Source organism: Staurois parvus, unplaced genomic scaffold (assembly GCF_062004578.1).
Source record: "Staurois parvus isolate SC_StPar_1 unplaced genomic scaffold, SC_StPar_1.0 ptg000059l, whole genome shotgun sequence".
Lineage (NCBI taxonomy): Eukaryota > Metazoa > Chordata > Amphibia > Anura > Ranidae > Staurois > Staurois parvus.
Window position 1 is genome coordinate 5,454,319 of NW_028317855.1, and position 20,640 is coordinate 5,474,958.

The window sequence follows — 20,640 nt, forward strand, 5'->3', positions numbered from 1 at the left end:
AGAAGTTTAAGTCCCCTATTTATTAGGACAAATAGATTTTCATGAGGGACAAGTAGCTTGGGACCCCCAATTTGGTCCTTTGGACAAGTAGTTTTTAAAAAACACCCCTGCTCCTCCTCTTCTGGGCACCCCTGCCAGTGCGGTCTGCTCCTTTTCTGTGTCTGCCCCCATAGCAGTCCGCTTGCTTTGGGGGCAGATGTGTGGACACACCCCCGAGCCAGGATTTGTTCCTCCATAAACACTCAGCGTGATTCCTACTGCTGTCAATCAAAAAGATTTGATTGACAGCAGTAGGAATCCCTATTTTCTCTTCAGAGAAGCCTATCCTGCCTCCACTTAACAACTGTACTCCTATTTTCTCCATCCGCTCATCCCCCACAGTTATTACCTATCACTTGACCCTCCCTTTTAGACTGTAAGCTCTAACGAGCAGGGCCCTCTGATTCTTCCTGTATTGTAACTGTTCTGTCTGCCCTCATGTTGTAAAGTGCTGCGCTATGTAAGTCCTATTTAATAATAAGGCAAGTGAGTACACTTATATTATTCTGGATGTCTGTAGGAAAGATGTATAACTTCAACTTTTAGGTGAGGGATAAACTGTATGATTTTTTTTTTCTTTTGTTCCTATTTTATGAAGGGCTGTGTGGTGTGACCCAGAATCCTACCCTACCTCTTATCAGCTTGATCCCACTGAGGGTCCAAACAGGGAGAGACGACGCTTACAAAGGTGTTACCTAACCATTCCAAACAAATACATCCTCAAAGACAGACAAAAAAAAGATGGTAAGTTATTTATTATTAATATTTTTAAATTAATTTCATCCTGCCCTTAGCTAATAATGGAATCTTCTACTCTTCCAACCAGTCCGTCCCCTACAGTTACTACCTTTTGCACCACTAGCCCCTCCCTCCTAGATTGTAAGCTCCGAGAAGCAGAGCCCTCCTAACCCTCTTGTAGTGAACTGTATTGTTGCTGTATTGTCTCCTGTTATATTGTAAAGCGCTGAGCAAACTGTTGGCGCTATATAAATCCTGTATAATAATAATAATCTGTATTAAACTGTGTATAGGTGGAATATACTGTATATTTTTTAGCAGCTGTTATAATGAATAGGGTTAAATTCCACACCTTCAGGTGACTGGACACTGCAAAGCCAAACAGAGCTTGAACATTCTGTCATATAACCGAACCCACCTTGCCAGCCCCAGTGTTTTGTTAGTTGCTCAGATGTTGGATGACCACATAATGGTATTTTTAGTGTTTTGAAATCTTCTATGAAGAAAGCACATTTGTTAAACCGAGCCACTATGGCAGAGGGTGTGAGCTTTTTCAAACCGGTAATCCCCCTGGGCTTAGTGCTGCTGGTACTTTATACGGACTCCGCACAAAGGGAGGAGTAGGGATGGCTTGTAATGCTGCAACTGCACTGGTCATGATGGGTTGACACCTAGGAACATGGTTCAGCATGTGCATTGATGCTTGTTGCTCTACAAGTCCAATATTGTGGTCTCCTGCAGGGAAGCCAGTCCTTGAGGATCCTCCCTTGATCAGGGGATGGGGGTGGGAATGTGCCAGACTGGAATAGGTAAAGTTTTCTGAGTGAACCTTTGACTGGGGTGAGTTGGGTGCCGATTCATTTAACAGGGTTATGCCATCTTGGTACTCCTCCATCCCTGTGTATTGCTGTGCAGATTCAGAATCTGTTGTGCTGTGGGGCGCTTGTGTGGGTGCAATTTTGTGTCTATTTGCTAACAGGACAGACATGTAAAGCAGGCTTTCTTATTGGTCTCATCTACCACAGCAGACCAGTCTGCTTAGAAGGAAAATTGCATCATTTTAAAAAAAATGCTACGAAGAAGGCATGAGCATGCAGTCCTTTAGAAACCTTCACAGCCTTCTGCTTCGGATTAGTCCAATTGACCCAAATTGGAGGAGAAGGATGTACCACTAGATCAGGCCTTGAAATTTCCACTCACCTGCTCGCCAATGGCGAGTGGAAATTATGTTGGGGCGAGTGTGTCCCCAGGGCCATCTTGCTGAGCAGACTCGGAACTCAGGGCCAGATCTGTCACTGGCACTGGGAGCCGTCAGACTGCTCAATAGCTGACTGCATTGAAAGCAAAGGAAGGAGTGTGTGCTGTGCTCTCTGCCTCCCCCTAGCGTGCAGTACCTGGCTCTGTGAGTGAACAGCGAAGTACTGCAACTTTTTATAGGGCTGTGTGTGTGTGTATTTGTGTGTGTGTATTTGTGTGTGTGTGTGTGTGTGTGTGTGTGTGTACACATGTGTGTATACATGTGTGTGTATCTGTACATGTGTCTGTGTGTGTGTGTGTGTGTGTGTGTGTGTATGTACGTACATGTGTCTGTGTGTACATACATGTGTGTGTGTTTGTGTGTGTACGTACATGTGTGTATCTGTACATGTGTCTGTGTGTGTGTGTACATGTGTGTCTGTGTGTGTGTGTACATGTGTGTCTGTGTGTGTACATGTGTGTGTGTGTACGTACATGTGTGTGTGTGTACGTACATGTGTCTGTGTGTATGTGTGTGTGTGTACGTGTATGTGTGTGTGTGTGTGTGTACGTACATGTGTGTGTGTGTGTACGTACATGTGTCTGTGTGTACATGTGTATGTACGTACATGTGTCTGTGTGTATGTACATGTGTCTGTATGTGCGTGTGTGTACATGTGTCTCTGTGCGTGTGTGTAAATGTTTCTGTGTGTTTGTACAGATGTCTGTATGTACATGTGTCTGTATGTAAACCTACTGTACTTGTATAGGTGGTTTGGTCAGGTTCAGGATTATGTGGTTATTATGGGTGGTAGAGTATGGGGCAATTGAGGTACTGCTGAGTTGGATAGTAGGTAGGATATGCTTGGTAGATTTATGGTTTTGTGAGTGAAAGATTATGGGGGGTTATGGTTGTAACTCTTAAGGGCTGGCTAGTAGCTCAGGTCTTGAAATTTTAAGCCCTGCGCTAGATGATTCTTCTTCTGGCTCCCTCCTTGGAAGGTATCATTAAAATTAAGATACCATTGCAGTGCTAGTGGAGGAGGTTTACAAATGTCTCAGATTCCTCTGCCCCTGCCGTCCCTAAGGTGACGGGTATGGGGTGAAGGAAACATAAGCAACCCCCACTACATTCCCTGTACATGCTTTAGTCAGTATCCCATTTACAAAGAAAAAATTAAGAAATTATTTGATTCAGGGGTTTGAATTGGCTAGATCTTGCCTCAGTAAGACACTCACAGTTCTTGTTAATGTCCCAACTTGTTGACTTTGCAGATGAACGTTTTGAAGCTCTGTAAGGCTTCTTCACCTTATTTGGTGCAAATCCTCATCTTATTGTAATGGTAATGGCAGTGTGTCGGACTCTAGCTAAGCTGGTCATACACTAGTAGATTTTCGAACAAAATTTCACACAAAAATTTGCATAAACATTTGTATGAAAATTCTCAATTAATTTGATGACTTGATGAATGTTGTTCAAAAGTACATGGAAAGTTTGTTTACCATTACAATTCAATTTTGAAATGAATGGACTTTCCTGAACGAAACCACATTCACTGTTAGAAATTTTTTTGAGAAAACTGTTTGATTTTTCTCATCACTGTTGTCAAAAATGAATGTCAGTTTGACCCCACTAACAATTTTAAAATATACTGTACATCCTTAAAATGAAAAATTTGTACAAAATTCCACTAGCTTAAGGCCTCTTGCACAAGGATGTAAAAAATGCCATATTTTTCTACTGATTTGAACACAGGTGCATTGTTGTCTATGAAACAATGCACACAGCTGTGTAAAGTTCAGTAATACAGCACGGACTACAGAGCCATAAAATTAAAATAGAGGTTAATTGGCTTCTATCTAAATTGGCCCTAGTATATGTATGTATGAATGTGAGTTAGGGACCTTAGATTGTAAGCTCCTTGAAGGTAGGGACTAATGTGAATGTGTAATATACAGTCAGGTCCATAAATATTGGGACATCAACACAATTCTAACATTTTTGGCTCTTTACACCACCACAATGGATTTGAAATGAAATGAAATCAGGTGAACAATGTAGGAATTACAACAGTTTGCATATGTGCCTCCCACTTGTTAAGGGACCAAAAGTAATGGGACAATTGGCTTCTCAGCTGTTCTATGGCCAGGTGTGTGTTATTCCCTCACTATCCCAATTACAATGAGCAGATAAAAGATCCAGAGTTAATTTCAAGTGTGCTATTTGCATTTGGAATCTGTTGCTGTCAACTCTCAAGATGAGATCCAAAGAGCTGTCACTATCAGTAAAGCAAACCATCATTAGGCTGAAAAAAACAAAACAAACCCATCAGAGAGATAGCAAAAACATTAGGCGTGGCCAAAACAACTGTTTGGAACATTCTTAAAAAGAAGGAACGCACCGTTGAGCTCAGCAACACCAAAAGACCCGAAAGACCACGGAAAACAACTGTGGTGGATGACCGAAGAATTCTTTCCCTGGTGAAGAAAACACCCTTCACAACAGTTGGGCCAGATCAAGAACTCTCTCCAGGAGGTAGGTGTATGTGTGTCAAAGTCAACAATCAAGAGAAGACTTCACCAGAGTGAATACAGAGGGTTCACCACAAGATGTAAACCATTGGTGAGCCTCAAAAACAGGAAGGCCAGATTAGAGTTTGCCAAACGACATCTAAAAAATCCTTCACAGTTCTGGAACAACATCCTATGGACAGATGAGACCAAGATCAACTTGTACCAGAGTGATGGGAAGAGAAGAGTATGGAGAAGGTAAGGAACTGCTCATGATTCTAAGCATACCACCTCATCAGTGAAGCATGGTGGTGGTAGTGTTATGGCGTGGGCATGTATGGCTGCCAATGGAACTGGTTCTCTTGTGTTGATGATGTGACTGCTAACAAAAGCAGCAGGATGAATTCTGAAGTGTTTTGGGCAATATTATCTGCTCATATTCAGCCAAATTCTTCAGAACTCATTGGACGCCGCTTCACTGTTCAGATGGACAATGACCCAAAGCATACTGCAAAAGCAACAAAAGAGTTTTTTAAGGGAAAGAAGTGGAATGTTATGCAATGGCCAAGTCAATCACCTGACCTGAATCCGATTGAGCATGCATTTCACTTGCTGAAGACAAAACTGAAGGGAAAATGCCCCAAGAACAAGCAGGAACTGAAGACAGTTGCAGTAGAGGCCTGACAGAGCATCACCAGGGATGAAACCCAGCGTCTGGTGATGTCTATGCGTTCCAGACTTCAGGCTGTAATTGACTGCAAAGGATTTGCAACCAAGTATTAAAAAGTGAAAGTTTGATTTATTATTTTTCTGTCCCATTACTTTTGGTCCCTTAACAAGTGGGAGGCACATATGCAAACTGTTGTAATTCCTACACCGTTCACCTGATTTGGATGTAAGTACCCTCAAATTAAAGCTGACAGTCTGCAGTTAAAGCACATCTTGTTCATTTCATTTCAAATCCATTGTGGTGGTGTATAGAGCCAAAAATGTTAGAATTGTGTCAATGTCCCAATATTTATGGACCTGACTGTATATGTAAAGCACTGCATAAATTGACAGTGCTATATAAGTACCTGTAATAAATAAATATAAAATTTTACGTTTGAGTGCAGGAATTTACACTCATAAGTGTATACGTGTGTGTATATTGCAACACTGGCAACTAGAAGAGGATGAAGAAGAAATTTGTGCATGCACACATTTTACGTGCCTATACGAGTATATCTACAAAGTCAGAATCTTTCTGTCAACAAGATCCTGAGTATAAACATCAGTAAATTATTACATCCGTGTGTAAGAGGCCTAAGAGTCTGGTTTGGGTGGATAGCTAGAAGCCTTTGAGGCATTGCTGCCAGCTCCTCAGATATAAGCTGCCTTGGGCTACTCTGTGGATGGCATGGGTGATTATTCTCTATCAATTCTCTCACACTGTGCTTATGTCTGTTTAAATATGGAGAATTCTTTGGTTGAAATGCTAGTTGTCTGGGCCTGCCTGTGAGAAAAGATTTGAAGGGATGCCTTTTGAGGGTGAATTCCTCTTTGAGGAGGCTTTGGACACATAAATCAAGTACCCTTTTGCCAAGCAAAAATTAAATAAGGGTCTCTACAGGCAAATTGGACACTATGGGGCAGAAAAAAAATCATACTTTTGTTTTCCTCAGACTTCCACCGCTACGGCCAAACAGGGATGTCAGACCCATTGTAGACCTCGTATCCCAATGTCTTTTAAAAGATCATGAAGTTCTGAATGGAATTCACAAAAGCAGTCATAGCTGCTCTCCATCTAGGAGAAGTCACGGTTTTTATCCGTGTAAAGGATGCATACCTACCTATTCTTCCCTCCACACCAGTGTTTTTATGGTTTAAGGTGGTGCATTTTGCTTTGCAGCCCTTCCCTACAGACTGACCACAGCTATTCAGACTTTTATGATGTTCCTGGCTCCAGTGTGTGGCCCTGCTGAGTTCAAATGGGATTTGCATCCTAGTCTACCTCGATGACCTCCTGTTCAGGGGTGGGGGGGTCACCTTTAGTTTTGAAGAAGAACCTCCAAAAGACGTTACATGTTCTCAAGAAGTTTGGTTTCTTAGCCTCCAGAAGTCAGTTCAGGAACCATCTCCGCATCTGCAATAACTGGTGGTGTCCTGGACATTGGCCAGAACAAGGCGTTTTTGTTTGGTTTTTTTTTTTTTGCTTTTTTTTCATGGGGGAACTTGGATGAGATTGTTCCCCACCACAGAAAGAGGTCATTTATGATTACAGATCACTGGTTCATTCTACCAACAGTATAGAGAATCTTACACTACAATCTACATTTAGTAAAATATCTGTGGTGAATAATACAATTTGTAATGCAAACTGAAAAAATAGTTTTCTTGTAGTGTGGATACCCTTTTTAACACTGAACTTCGTGCACCTGTCATTCGACAAACAGGGAGGGTGCCATTGTTTTGCTCTGCTGGAGATTTTAGCTTCCTGGCTGTCATGCTCTTTCTTTTTACCGATAACCAAGTATGCCAATAAATATTTAAGACCTTTCTATGACTTTCCTAAACGGCATACTTGTTCTGGGTAAGTGACTAAATATGAACGTACCGTACATAACACATCATGTAGACATGCAGTTTGTCGGATTTTGTTAATTATTTTTCTTTAATTTTACAGAAATTGTTAAGCCACCTTTATCCTACATTTTTGAAGAAAAAACACATTCCTCATTATCTTCAACTGTAAAAGAGAAAGCTGCCAGTGAACTAATAAGGTAACTCTTATATACTGATTTATATAACTCAATCACTCACCAACAACTCACTTTCTTTCGCTTTCTCTTACTTTAGCAAACCATACTGAAGGGTATATTCACACCAGGTGCATGCAGTACTTTTTTTCTAGTGCAGCACAGTCACCACATGCCACCTGATTTTATGAAATGTCACTGTGTGAGCTTTCAGTAAAGTTTTTGTTTGCAAAAAAAAAATGTTAACAATGTGATGCCCTGCAATCAGCACTGCCTTCACTGCAATGCACACCAGCCATTGGGATGTAACATGGCGGCTTATGTGAATGTACCCTCAAAACCTAGGTGCAGTGTAAGGATCAGGGGCTCAACAGTGAAGGATTTTATTTTTCTTTCACACTTTGTTATGGCTTTCAAATTTACATAGATCATTCTCAAACATAAATGCAGTGCCACTCCTTCTGTTCCTTCTTATCTGCTATTTGGACCACTGAAAACTGTGGCACCTTGGGTACACATAAAAAAACGATTCCCATTTGCACAATTGCCCCTTTGGCACTATCTGTTTGATGTGAGTAATATTCAGGAAATGAAAAGTTCCCCTGGTTTTGCATTATGGAAAAAGCAGTAGGTGTAAGTCTCTCTGGCTTAGGAACAATTTGTTCAAATGGTTCAAAAGTACTTTACATAAATATGTCTTGTCCTGTTATATGTTGTTGTTCAAGTAGAAAAGAAAATGAAAACGTTTGCTCAAGCATTGTTAAAGCTTGATTGCAGACAGGAGTTTCTGATGATTCAGAAATGAACATTCACACTCGTGGCCTATCCTCCCTTTGCAGGCTTGTCTATTAATTTGTGCATGAAATTCATGCGTATGAGACTGCATCAGGTTATGTATACTGTAGGTTGAGAGGAAAGAGAATGAAACTTAACTTTCCAAGCTGTTGTATTCCATGCAAAGTTCATCCCTGTATTTTGATGTGATCATGTTTTAGAGTCAATGATCTCACCTCAGATATGGTAATGTCATCATATCTGCCTGCAGTATTGGATGAAGGAGCATAGTTTTAGGTATTACTTGCTGTAGCTATAATTGCAAACAAAGATTAGAGGGGCCTGTTGATGAGAGCATATTTGTGCTTTTACTTACTGGGTTATAGTGATTCAGCAGTTACCAGTACACCAGATTGTTTTTTTTTTTTTTCATGTACAGCTTAAACAACAATGTTTATTCCTGGTAATGTATTGGAATATATTTGATTCCAGGGTCAATCGAAGATGCATCAATGTAGCACCATCCAGAGAAACCCTTGGAGAGCTCTTGTTAGGTGAGTTATTTAAAAATATTTAAGAGAATAAGAGAAAAAAAAAGAAAATTGTGTCTGCAAGATAAAATCTATGAACATGCAGAACTGGTATCCCTGCTTGATAAACTTAACAGTCAAAATCATTAAAGGTGAAGGTATAGTGAGCCGCATGTTTTTGTATGTGAAAACAACACAACTCGCATGCATACCAATAGGGGCCCTCAAGCTAGATGGGGTCTTCTTGTTTCTAGACCTAAGATGTTTATACACACAGCTGGTAGTCAGATGAGGATGCAGTAGAACCCATCTCCCAATAATTGTTGCATTTTTGAGCAAAGCCTATATCCCATCTGGTCAATATCAACTCAGATGACTGAGTGTACATTTCCCTTGTACCTACTGTTGTTTTCTCCGATAATATCGCACAATATTACTTGCAGTAGTCCTGCAGATTAATGCACTTCGTTTTCTGTATACAGCGTTATCAGACAGATATTACAAATTAATCAGTAATAATCATATTACAAGGATCCCATGTTATCGGAGTAAAATGTGTCCATGCTTTACAGTGAAACTGTACTCTCTTTCATCAGTTAGCAGAGACCTTCAGATATGCTTAATGTAAATTCAACTTATTTTTATTATGAATTAGAATATTTTTGGTAGGGAATTGATTATTGTTTATCAGGATAAATGTGCTTGATTTGAGCTATATAATTATAAATACCAATATATCACCAGCACTCATAATTGTTTTTTCAACCAAATCATCTTATATGAACATCTACTTACCATGTCAGGCAAAAATGCAATGAGGAATGAAGTGAGAAGCTTTGGTTTTAGAACAAAGTGATGTAATTTTGCCTAATATAGGGACCCACTGTGAATCTGAAATGTTTCGCTTTTGTCTAAAATGCAAAGCAAATGCAAGTTTACTTGAACAAATTAGATGTGCTGGTGACATATTCATATTTTCTTGTTGCGCCATACAGCAGTTGCTTCAGCACCCTACATACAAAGGTAAATACCTATGTTGTATATACAATATCTTCATATTCTACGTTCCTTACTTACTTTGCGCTATGGTCAACAGTCTTACTTTTTTTCTTTTATCAAGATGCTTTCGTAATCCAGTATTGGGCTCTATGCTTTTATCCCCAGATGACTTTACTCCATGTTGACCAATTTCCCCACTCCTTATGGAGTCCATAAATACATTTGACACACGTGAACTCATCTGACATTGTGAACAACATATAATCTGACCAACAGCTCAGATACAATCACATACAGTATCTTTGCTGGAGGAATTGAAATTGGTTTGCTTTGAAAGCAGCTCAGCAAGGGTTTTCTTTAGGATTAGCCTGAAGAAAACAGTGCCTTTTAGCACATTTTTAAAATCAATAGTATCCCTAGAGCCCTACCCAGACACTATACATCATTTAAAGGCTTCGATGTTCTAAAATAGGAAATCTGAATCTTTGAGAAATTGAAGAATTCAGTTAACGTCAAGAGAAATTTATACAAAAGAGAAAAAGTGCCATGAATAGGGGTGTATCCACCCATCAATAAGCATTTCCCCGAATCACCATAATTGAGGTGTGGATTCTAAACCAAAAAGCTTATAGAATAATGTTAGCAGCTGACAAGAGCAGATCTGCCAAAAAAGACGGTATATAACGAATCCTATGCGGAGTAAATATTCACTATTATAGTGGATGCAATTATTTTATTGAGATCAATTAGATCATGAAAAGGTAGACATTGGAATCATGGGGAACACATTGTCAATCAAGAAAATAAAATCACGAAATTTTATTTTCATGATTGACAATGTGTTCATCATGATTCCAATGTCTACCTTTTCATGATCTAATTGATCTCAATAAAATTGCATCCACTATAATAGCGAATATTTACTCTACATAGGATTCATTATATACCATCTTTTTTGGCAGATCTGCTCTTGTCAGCTGCTAACATTATTTTAACGTCAAGAGAAACATGTCTCAAATGAAGGCTAGTACTTTTAATAACCAAATTCTTGCAGACAAATCAAATTATTATTATTATTATTATTATTACTACGAGTTTATATAGCGCCAAAGGGTTTGCTCAGCGCTGTACAATAGGGGGGACAATACATGGCACAGTACAACAACAACAAACAACGTACGAGGGGTAAGAGGGCCCTACTCTTACGAGCTTACAATCTAGGAGGGAGGGGGTAAAGGTACAGTAGGAAGTGGCTGAGGGGGATGAAGTGGTGGGAGGAATGAGGGAGGATGGCCGTTAGGTGAGGGTGGGGTAGGCTTCCCTGAAGAGATGGGTTTTGAGGGAGCGCCTGAATGTGAATAGGAAAGGCGACAGTCTGATGGATTGGGGCAGTGAGTTCCAGAGGATGGGGGAGGACCTGGAGAAGTCCTGCAGTCGTGCATGGGAGGAGGAGACCAGGGAGCAGGATAGAAGGAGGTCCTGTGAGGAGCGAAGGGTACGGGTAGGGTGGTACTTGGTGATCAGGTTGGTGAGGTAGTCAGGGGCAGTGTTGTGAATGGCTTTGTAGGTCAGGGTTAGGAGTTTAAATTTGATGCGTTGGGCAATCGGGAGCCAGTGGAGGGAGAGGCAGAGGGGGGTGGCAGAGGTGGAGCGGGTGGTGAGGTGGATGAGTCTGGCAGCTGAGTTCAGGATGGTCTGGAGCGGGGAGAGCCTGCACTTGGGTAGGCCAGTGAGGAGGGAGTTGCAGTAGTCAAGGCGTGAGATGATGAGGGAGTGTACTAGAAGTTTGGTGGTGTCTGGGGTGAGGAAGGAGCGTATCTTGGCAATGTTGCGAAGATGGAGCCTGCATGTGTTTGTGAGTGATTTGACATGCGGTTGGAGGGAGAGGTTCGCGTCAAGAATGACGCCAAGGACTTTGGCTTGCGGGGCGGGAGTGATAGTGGAGTTGTTGGTGATGATGGATAGGATGGGGGGGGGTGTTGGCAGGGGGAAAGATGAGGAGCTCGGTTTTGGAGAGGTTGAGCTTGAGGAAATGTAGTGACATCCAGTCTGAGATGTCATTTAGGAGGTGAGTGATGCGGGCGGAGATAGTGGGGGTGAGGTGAGAGGTGGAGAGGTAGATTTGGGTGTCGTCAGCATAGAGGTGATAGTTGAAGCCGTGAGATTGTATGAGTTTGCCCAGGGAGGAGGTGTAGATGGAGAAGAGAAGGGGTCCAAGGACAGAGCCTTGGGGGACCCCAACAGAGAGGGGGAGGGAGGGGGAGGTGGCACCATTGTAGGTGACACTGAAGGAGCGTCGGGATAGGTAGGATGAGAACCAAGAGAGAGCAGTATCTCCGATGCCAAGGGAGAGTAGTTTATTAAGGAGGAGGGGGTGGTCAACTGTGTCGAAGGCCGCAGAGAGGTCCAGGAGAAGGAGGACAGAGTAGTCGCCCTTGGCTTTGGCGTTGAGTAGGTCGTTAGTGATTTTGAGGAGGGCAGTTTCAGTGGAGTGTAGGGGACGGAAGCCGGACTGTAGACGGTCAAGGAGGTTATTGTCTGTAAGGTGGGCGCTTAGGCGATCGTAGACTATGCGTTCAAGGAGCTTGGAGGTGAGTGGCAGCAGAGAGATGGGTCTGAGGTTGTTGGGGTCCGCGGGATCCAGGGAGGGCTTTTTGAGGATGGGGGTGATATGCGCGTGCTTTAGGGGGGAGGGGAATACGCCAGTAGAGAGGGAGAGATTGAAGATGTGGGTGAGGGAGCGGATGATATGGCTGCTTTTATCATAATAATTCCTTCAGAATCTGAGCTTTAGTGAAGAATGAAGATAATCTTGGAATAAACAATGATCCTTAAGGTCAGCCACCAACCCTAGCAGTGGTTTTACAATGTACACCCTAGTTTAAAAAAATTGTTGAGGCCCACATGTAGGACATGGTAATGAATCTCACAATTTAAATGTATTTATGCTGCTAAAAATAAGCTTATGTAATTTTATACTGTGGCTAACTGGACAAGACAATGAACAGATACCAGGAACCTATCTTTGATGACCCTGCTCTTTTAGAACATTTGCAGCTGATGCTTTCAACATTATTTTGTGTTGACGCTCTGTAGATGTAATTTGCCAAATCACTTGAATGTCCCTTACTGTGGATATGGCAGTGTTTTGTAGCTAAAAGCTTGGTCTGCTGAACCTGCTTGTAAGAATTTGGAGAATCCCTTGATAAATTCATCAAGGAAGTTACTGGTGGAAAGGTACTCCTACCCCACCAGGAAAAGTCTAAATCTCCTATGTCTACAGCTGCTTAGCGAAGAGAATATTTTTTTTTTTGTCTCAAGGCATCAACCTTAAAGCCAGGGCTGAACACTACCTTTCATCCTAGGCCCTGGACTCCAAGATTACAAAGCAGCATTAAGGCTCGCCTCTGCATTCAAGGTATTCACAAAAGTGCTTGCCGTGCTTCTAGCTCCTCTGTGTACCCAGGGAATTCATGTCACAGCATACCAGGACTACCTCTTGCTGAAGAACTCCTCAGCCATAATTTTTGTCTTCCAACAGACAGAGACATTTCAAATACATCAAATATTCCCACAGGTCAAAAAGACAACCCTCAGTTTATCTCTGTATGAGGGTTCTGTGTTTTATGATGGCATCCTTTGAGGCAGTTACCCTTTTCCTAATTTAATTCCAGACCTCTTCAATACAATATTCCCATGTCATGTAAGGAGCAGTATCAATCACTGAATTGTCCACTGCTTCTATCCAGCCAGACTAGAAGCTTCCTGATAGAGATGTGCATGACACAAAAATTTTGTTTCAGATTCATTCACTTAGTAAATCATTTTGTTTTGTCTTATTCATTATGTTCAAATAATTCATTTTTGGAATCCATTTCATATATTCCTTGTTCCAAATCGATTCGTATTTTTAGAAATCAGTTCAGAAAATTGGCTGTTTTTGTTTTAACATGTTCATTCGTTATTTCGAGAGATTACTTATGCACTCTGAGTAATCCCTGCTAGTTCAACCCACAAAGAGAAATTGAATGAGCTGATTAGATGAAATTGACTGGAGAAAGTAACTAATGGAATGAAATTAATTTCAGACTCATTTGTTATTTTATGATTCTCAGATGCTGGGGACTATGGATGCCAGTTTTAATGGCCTGGGTGAAGTTTAAAATTCCCCAAGTGTCCAGGGAATATGGTCCCCAGAGGAATCAAGACTTCTCCTCAGCATTCTGGAACTGAAAGCCACCAGATTAACTCTACATCACTGGTCCTCACTTCTGCTAGGTCACTGGTCAGAGTGTAGTTGGAAAATTCCACAGCAGTGGCCTACATGAACCATCAGATTTGCACTTGAAGTCAAGCTGCCTTAGGAAAAACAAATCTGATAATTGCTTTTGTGTAGAATCTCACATTCCAACTCTCTTAGCCGTACACATTTCTGAGTTTACAAGTAGCAGGCGGACTTCCTAAGCCGCCCAGGTGAATGTTTTCTGCACCCCAAGAGCTTCTAAAATTTGGAGAAAAAGTTGGAGAAAAGCAGATGTGGACATCTTGGCCTCAAAGTTCAACAACAGGTGTAAAGCCAGGACCAGGGATCCCTCACGTTAGATGCCTGGTGATTCCTTGGATTCAGTTCAAACCAGTTTAAGCCTTTCTTCCAATGAAGATCCTCCCTCAACTGCTATGGAAGATAAAGGAAAGAGGAGGGGATTCTCACTGCAGCAAGAAAGACGTTGTACACCGACATACTCAGACTTCTAGTGGACAAGCCTTGGCCTCTTCCAAACAGACCAGACTTACTGGCCCAAGGTCCCCTATCTCAGCCTGACTCTCAGTCAATGGTTTTAATGACATTGCTTTTGAAACCCAAGTCCTAAAGGATAAGGATATTTCTGACTATTTTTCCCACTTAACATAGAACAAGAAAGTCCAAATCCTACAAGATTTACCATCACACATGGAAGGCTTTGTTTGCATAGTACAAAAACAGACTGCTGAACCTCTATCACCATTATTTTGGTTTTTCTTCAGTCTGATCTTGACCAGATTTTGTTCCTAAGTACTCATGAGGGACAGCCTTCTGCTTTATCCATTTTCTTCAAGTTACTTCTTGCCTCCTGAACAAGACTTTTCTACAGCGAGTTCCTCAGATAAAACCTTCAATTTCACACCTGTGTCACCTTGGGATCTCAACCTTGTTGTCTTTGTCCTGTGAACCAGTTAAAGACATTTCATGGGAAGATTTGTAAGGTTTCCTTCCTAGTCTCCATTCTGTTAGGCACATTTCTGAGTTGACAGCTCTTCTAAAACAAAAAAAAAATTATTTTCTTTCCACAGGGACAATGTGATCTTGAAACCAAAACTGTCCTTTTTAAGAAGGTCTCTTCTTTCCACCTCATTGAGGGCATGGTTCTTCTTCCCTCTGTACTGCCCCAAAACATGACAAGGAAATTGCTCTACACTACTTAAGTCAGGGCTTTCAGGGTCTACCTAGCAGCAATGACCTCTCTTTGCAAGACAAGTCCCTCCTTTGTTCTGTCTTTAGGTAGTGAGTCCTACTTCCCGTTTCACCATTGCCAGGTCGATCAAGCAACTTATTTCCAGGGCCTACTCCTTTTAAAGAAAGGGTTCCCCCTTTCCCATCAGAGCTCATTCCACCAGGGCTGTTGGTGTCTCATGGACTTTCTAGCATAAGTCATCTATATCCCAGACTTGCAAGGCTGCCACCTAGTCCTCTGTTCACACTTTCTCTAAGGTCGACCAGGTGTATGTTTTTGTCTTGGCTGATGCAAGTTTCATCCGTAAGGTTCTTCAAACCTTTATCTGAGTATTTTTTTGAGTTCTTTAACCCTATTTTTGCTTGGCAGTTCTGTTTGCTGTGCTGTTGTCCAACCCTCAGTTGCTTGGGGGATGGGGGGTGAGGAAATCCCATGGTGTATGAATACATGTCCTGTGTCCAGCACTGTATGATAAAAATGGTAAGAATTTTGACTTGCCTGTAAATTCCTTACCTTAAAGTACAGTACAGGACACATGCCCCTCCCCTCTGTTCTTGCAATTTCTTTGTTGCTTTCTTCAAAACTAAGACTAGCTGAGAGTGAGGTTATATAGGGGTTTGTCTGTGCAGCTTTTTTATTTTCTGGTGTCCAGTCACCTAAAGGTAGCTGCATATAATCCAGTCGTAATGATTTAAAGAAGTCTGTGTCCTGTAAATCAGGAACCTGTATACTGCAATATAATAAAATCCCTGGCACTTGGTACATAACTCAGATATGGTTGGGCTAGGCTTCATTGTACTTACCACTTGTGCTTGGAGTTTTCCCCAGGCACTGGGGTCAGTGTGAGATCAGGCACTGATTTGACTACATACGTTTAATTTAGAAATCATAACATTTATTGTTTAAAATGTGAATAGGCTGGGGAGCTTTTAGAACCTGTGTTGGGTTTTTATTATGCCATAGTTACAAAAGTTTCCCTAGACAAGAAGTGAGGGAGAGTCTCCAACACAGGGACACAGAGAACACTGAAAAGTTGAGGATTCTAGCCTTTTCCTACTCAGAAATGCATATTTTTTTGTTTGTGTTGCTGTTGGAGATTTACTCTCACTTCTTTCTAGTGAGACCATTGTCGCTTGGGGACAGTGGAAAATTGCTTATAACTGAGCTCTAGATAGCAGTAAAAACCTGACAAGGGTTCCCTACTCCACTTCAACCAGAACAAAAGGAAAATATTTTGGCTGCACATATGTTGTACTTTAGACAATTCTACATAAACAATTATATATATACAATTTCAGCCTTTCATTTTGTCTAGAATTTCAGGTTATTTGTGTAGCTGTGGAAATTACGGCAGTCCAAGCTAAATGGCAATCGCCTGCTCTTTCAACTGATATTGGAAAAAAACAGCTGGAATTAATTTAGATATTAGAAAATAAATGGTATTAGGGACTTGGATGATAACCTTGCATTAACAACTCCAATTCCATACAGTTATATATCCTTCTTGTTTCTTCAGAGAACCTAACAGCTGGCCCATGTTACTTTGTCTACTTACAACCTGTAGTATTAAGCAAAAATAAAAAAAAAAGTTTTTTCTTTCGAACTATGGCCTTTTAAATTCTAAAAGCAGTTGGCACAAGTATATCAAGATGAAGAAAATAATCAGCGCAGCGATAAAAGTTAACATTCCCTCTAATATTGTTTATCTGCCTGAAGTACGTGCTCTATATTTTGAAACTTTACAGAATGTTGTTTTATCCTCTAAAATGGGGCACAGAACTGTACTAGTGCTGTACCTAATTAATACATATATCTAAAACTAAATGTTTCTGTGTAGGGAAGTCTGGGATGTATTTTGTAGAAGACTCTGCTCCTGACACCGTGGAATCTAATGTAAGTGAATTTCATCAGTCTGTAAACAAAACACGTTATGCAGCTCTTTTTCTTTTATGCGGTGTCCATGTTTGCAAAGGAACTCTCTAAGACAAATGAAATCATCTGTATTTGCAAAGGCATTTGGTGCACATAAAGTAGACCTATATCCATTGAATAAAAGTTGTGCCTGGAGTTAATCTTAAACAAAAGGAGTGGGGCCTTAAGTAAACCTGTACCTTCCTCTGCAGGGCAATGCAACAGAGGTATGTTAATTCCACCTCCCCAGAAGAACACATTTAAATTTCCATCATCTGCCACTTGATTAGCTACTGGAGGCAGAAGTAGCAGCCCTATATAACAAGAATGGAACTTGTTACAGTTATGTGGTGTGATCATATTAGCTTACAGCAGCAACAATTTCCCCCACTGGATAGGTCCTAAGTTGCGGGAATCATTTAGTACTATCCTTTGGCTTATACAGCAGTGATTGCGCAAGGGTATTATTGTAATATAGCAACCCTTTGTGAGCTGTACATCACATAAGTCTTCCTGTGACAGTTCTGGTGACGGCAAAGAAAAGAAGAAAAGCAAAGTAAAGGTTAGTATATGGGAGGATTAAAGCAAATCGGTTAATCCGCGCTGTCTGTGTTTATGGACGCAGGCAGTGCAGCTCGGAATCAAGCCCACAGGTGTACTCCTATAGCAATTGGCTTGCTATGTTGGCACACTCCAGAAGAGGAGTTCCGGGGCCGCTCTGTGTAATTCAATTGCACAGAGCAGGCAAGTATAACATATTTGTTTTTATTTCGACTTTACAATCCCTTTACACAGGTACTGTTTTGGATGTTTTCTTTTTCTAAGCATATTATCAATTTTTTTTCTTAACCACTTGCCACTGGGCCATATGCAAAAAAAATAAGGGTTTATGCTGTACTGTCTTATGTATGCTTCTGTTTTGTTTTGGGATCATGCTCAATTGTGCACCCCCAGCACTCTGACTGTTACTGACAGCTCCCTGTCACACAGTTATGTGCTGGTAGGATGGGCTCCTGATCACACAATCACTGTGATAGTCATGGCAGTAAGGGGTTAGCATTCTTGTAATTATTCTGGGTTGGTAGATCTATTTCCAATCTTAGATAAAACTACACATTCCTCACTCTTTCTTGTTGATAAGTTCACTGAAGGTTATGAATTATGTGTATATATATATATTTTATATATATTTTTTTTTTTTAGTCATTGCTTGGTGAATCAGAACCTGCTTCATTTTCCTGGACTTATGAAGAAATTAAAGAAGTTCATAAACGCTGGTGGCAGCTTCGAGACAATGCTGTAGAAATTTTTTTAACAAATGGAAGAACCTTGTTGCTTGCGTTTGACAATACCAAAGTATGTTTATAATTATTATGTATGGTATTTTATTTATTTTTTTTACGAAACTTTACTATTTTTCTTTTATCAATTAAAAAAAATGTCTTTTGAGTGTCCTGTTCTGGAAAAACCCATATGTATGCTGTAAATGATAAAGAGGAAACAAACCTCAAACCATTCCAATAGTTCAACGCAGAAGGCATAGTAGCTTTAATAGAGAAATGCAGTTTTTTCTATAAAATGTTTAAACTTTGGTTAACCAGTTACCGCCCGGCCTATAGCCAGATGGCGGCTAGGCGAACAGCTCGTCCCTCCAGGTAAACGCCATATGGCGTCCTTTCCGGAACGCGCATTGTGCATGCCCACAGGGCCGTGCTGCGGCATGATCTGTCACCGGCCGTGTACCTCAGACATAGCCGATGACAGATCTGTGTACTGGCCCCGTTGCCAATACCATGTGACCTGCTGTAACCAATCACAGCAGGTCACATGTCAGTTGTATACTATGGATGGCTTCCTTTCATGCCATCCATTGTGTACAAGTGTGTCTAGTTGTGAATGGTCACAGCGATCACATGCACAAACTGGGCCAATCATGATTAGTCATGGCCAAATCACAGCTAATCACAAAAAAAAAACCCTGAATGAATCGATTTCATTCAGGTAAATGCTTGCTTATAGCAAAGTACTTCTTTGCTATGAGCAAATTGTGTAAAAAAAAAAAAATACTGATCACTTCCCCATAGTAGTACAATGTTACTATGGTAACATTGTACTACTTTGGTCATAGTGAAATATGAAAAAAAATCTTAAAAAAAAAAAGAGAAGAAAATTTAATAAAAAATTTAAAATAATAAAAAAAATGTAAAAAAAAGTTTTAAAAAAATTATCTTTTTTTTTTTCTTTCGTACTGTCACCAGTGAGTGTCCCTGATCACTGCCATGCCAGTTATATGATGACACTATACTGCACTGAAGACAGTATGTAAAAAAAAAAATAGTGAAAATAGTTTTTTTAATTTCTTCATTTTCAGAAAAATTATGACAAAAAAATTACAACTTCAAAAAACTCGCCATGCCTGTTATGAAATACGTTGGACTGTCTACTTTGGAAAAAGGGTTCATTTGGGGGATATCTGTACTGTTCTGACATTCTTGGACCTCAAGAAATTATATTGGCTGTCAGTACTTCAGGTCTAGCAATTTTCAGATATATCCCATAGTTTGTGAATTCTAGAATTTCCTACAGACTAAATAAAAAATACTAATTTGGGTTATTTTCACCAAAGAAATGTAGCAGAATACATCTTGGCCTAAATTTATGATGAACAATTATTTGTTTGCAAACTTTTATAACAGAAACAAAGAAAAACGTGTTTTGTTTTGTTTTAATTTTCAGCCTTTTTTTGTTAATTTAGCAAAAAATAAAAACCCCAGTGGTGATTAAACACCACCAAAAGAAAGCTCTAGTTGTGTGAAGAAAATGATAACATTTTAGTTTGGGTACAATGTTGTATGACCGCACAATTGTCATTCAAAGTGTGAGAGCGCTGAAACCCGAAAATTGGCCTGGGCAGGAAGGGGGTAAAAGTGCCCGGTATGGAAGTGGTTAAAGTAGTACATTATGTCAGCCAAATTTGCTTCCAAATGCCACTGAGGTCACTACTGGATATATCAAGACTGTTTGGGTCAAATAGTAATAGCGTCTGTAACTTCTTACCCATTGTGTGCAGCCAGTGTTTTTTCCCAGGGAGCAACATGTTTCCAGCTGCTATCCTTTTCCTTGTCAAGCACATGCTTTATAGGCCTTCAGCCAATTCATCGAATGGCTTTTATTAGGTATTGCAGGAAGTGAACACTGTAGCTTCCATAATATTCCATAAAGATCTCTGGTTGTTTTTCATTTGGCTATGTGTGTATTTTCATATCAAAGCTAGATAATATTGGGCATATGTGTTTATACTGTATCTATATATATTATTTGTCAGGGTTAACTCATCCTGGCTGTAAAACATTGAGTGGAAGCTATATCCTGTATTCTGCTATCTATTTCTAGTACAGCTGTCTCTAAAATAAATGTCACTCGTTTTATTTTTATCTCAAAATATTTTGAAATGCGCAAAAAAAGAAATTGACCAGATTACCTTTTTAGATTAACAGAACTATTGGAGTTAATATTTCCCATGGAAAAAATATAAGTGATTCTAAAATGTAGTTATCTTTTTCTAAAGTAACAAACGTCATACTTACCTACTCTGTGCAATGGTTTTGCACAGAGCAGCTCTGTGTTTACTCTACTCTGGTCCCCCCTGGTGGCTGCCTTGATGCCACTTCT

General features: G+C 40.4%; 1 protein-coding gene across 1 annotated transcript in view; it reads left to right on the forward strand.

The window, feature by feature from the left end:
- Window positions 1–20,640, forward strand: part of LYST (lysosomal trafficking regulator) — a 310,685-nt gene that overhangs the window by 239,062 nt on the left and 50,983 nt on the right. The window contains exons 34-38 of the mRNA XM_089668582.1: window positions 638–783; window positions 7,190–7,286; window positions 8,529–8,590; window positions 16,895–16,950; window positions 18,172–18,324. Of these exons, the coding sequence (XP_089524708.1) occupies window positions 638–783; window positions 7,190–7,286; window positions 8,529–8,590; window positions 16,895–16,950; window positions 18,172–18,324 (514 nt within the window). The remainder of the gene's footprint in view (window positions 1–637; window positions 784–7,189; window positions 7,287–8,528; window positions 8,591–16,894; window positions 16,951–18,171; window positions 18,325–20,640) is intronic.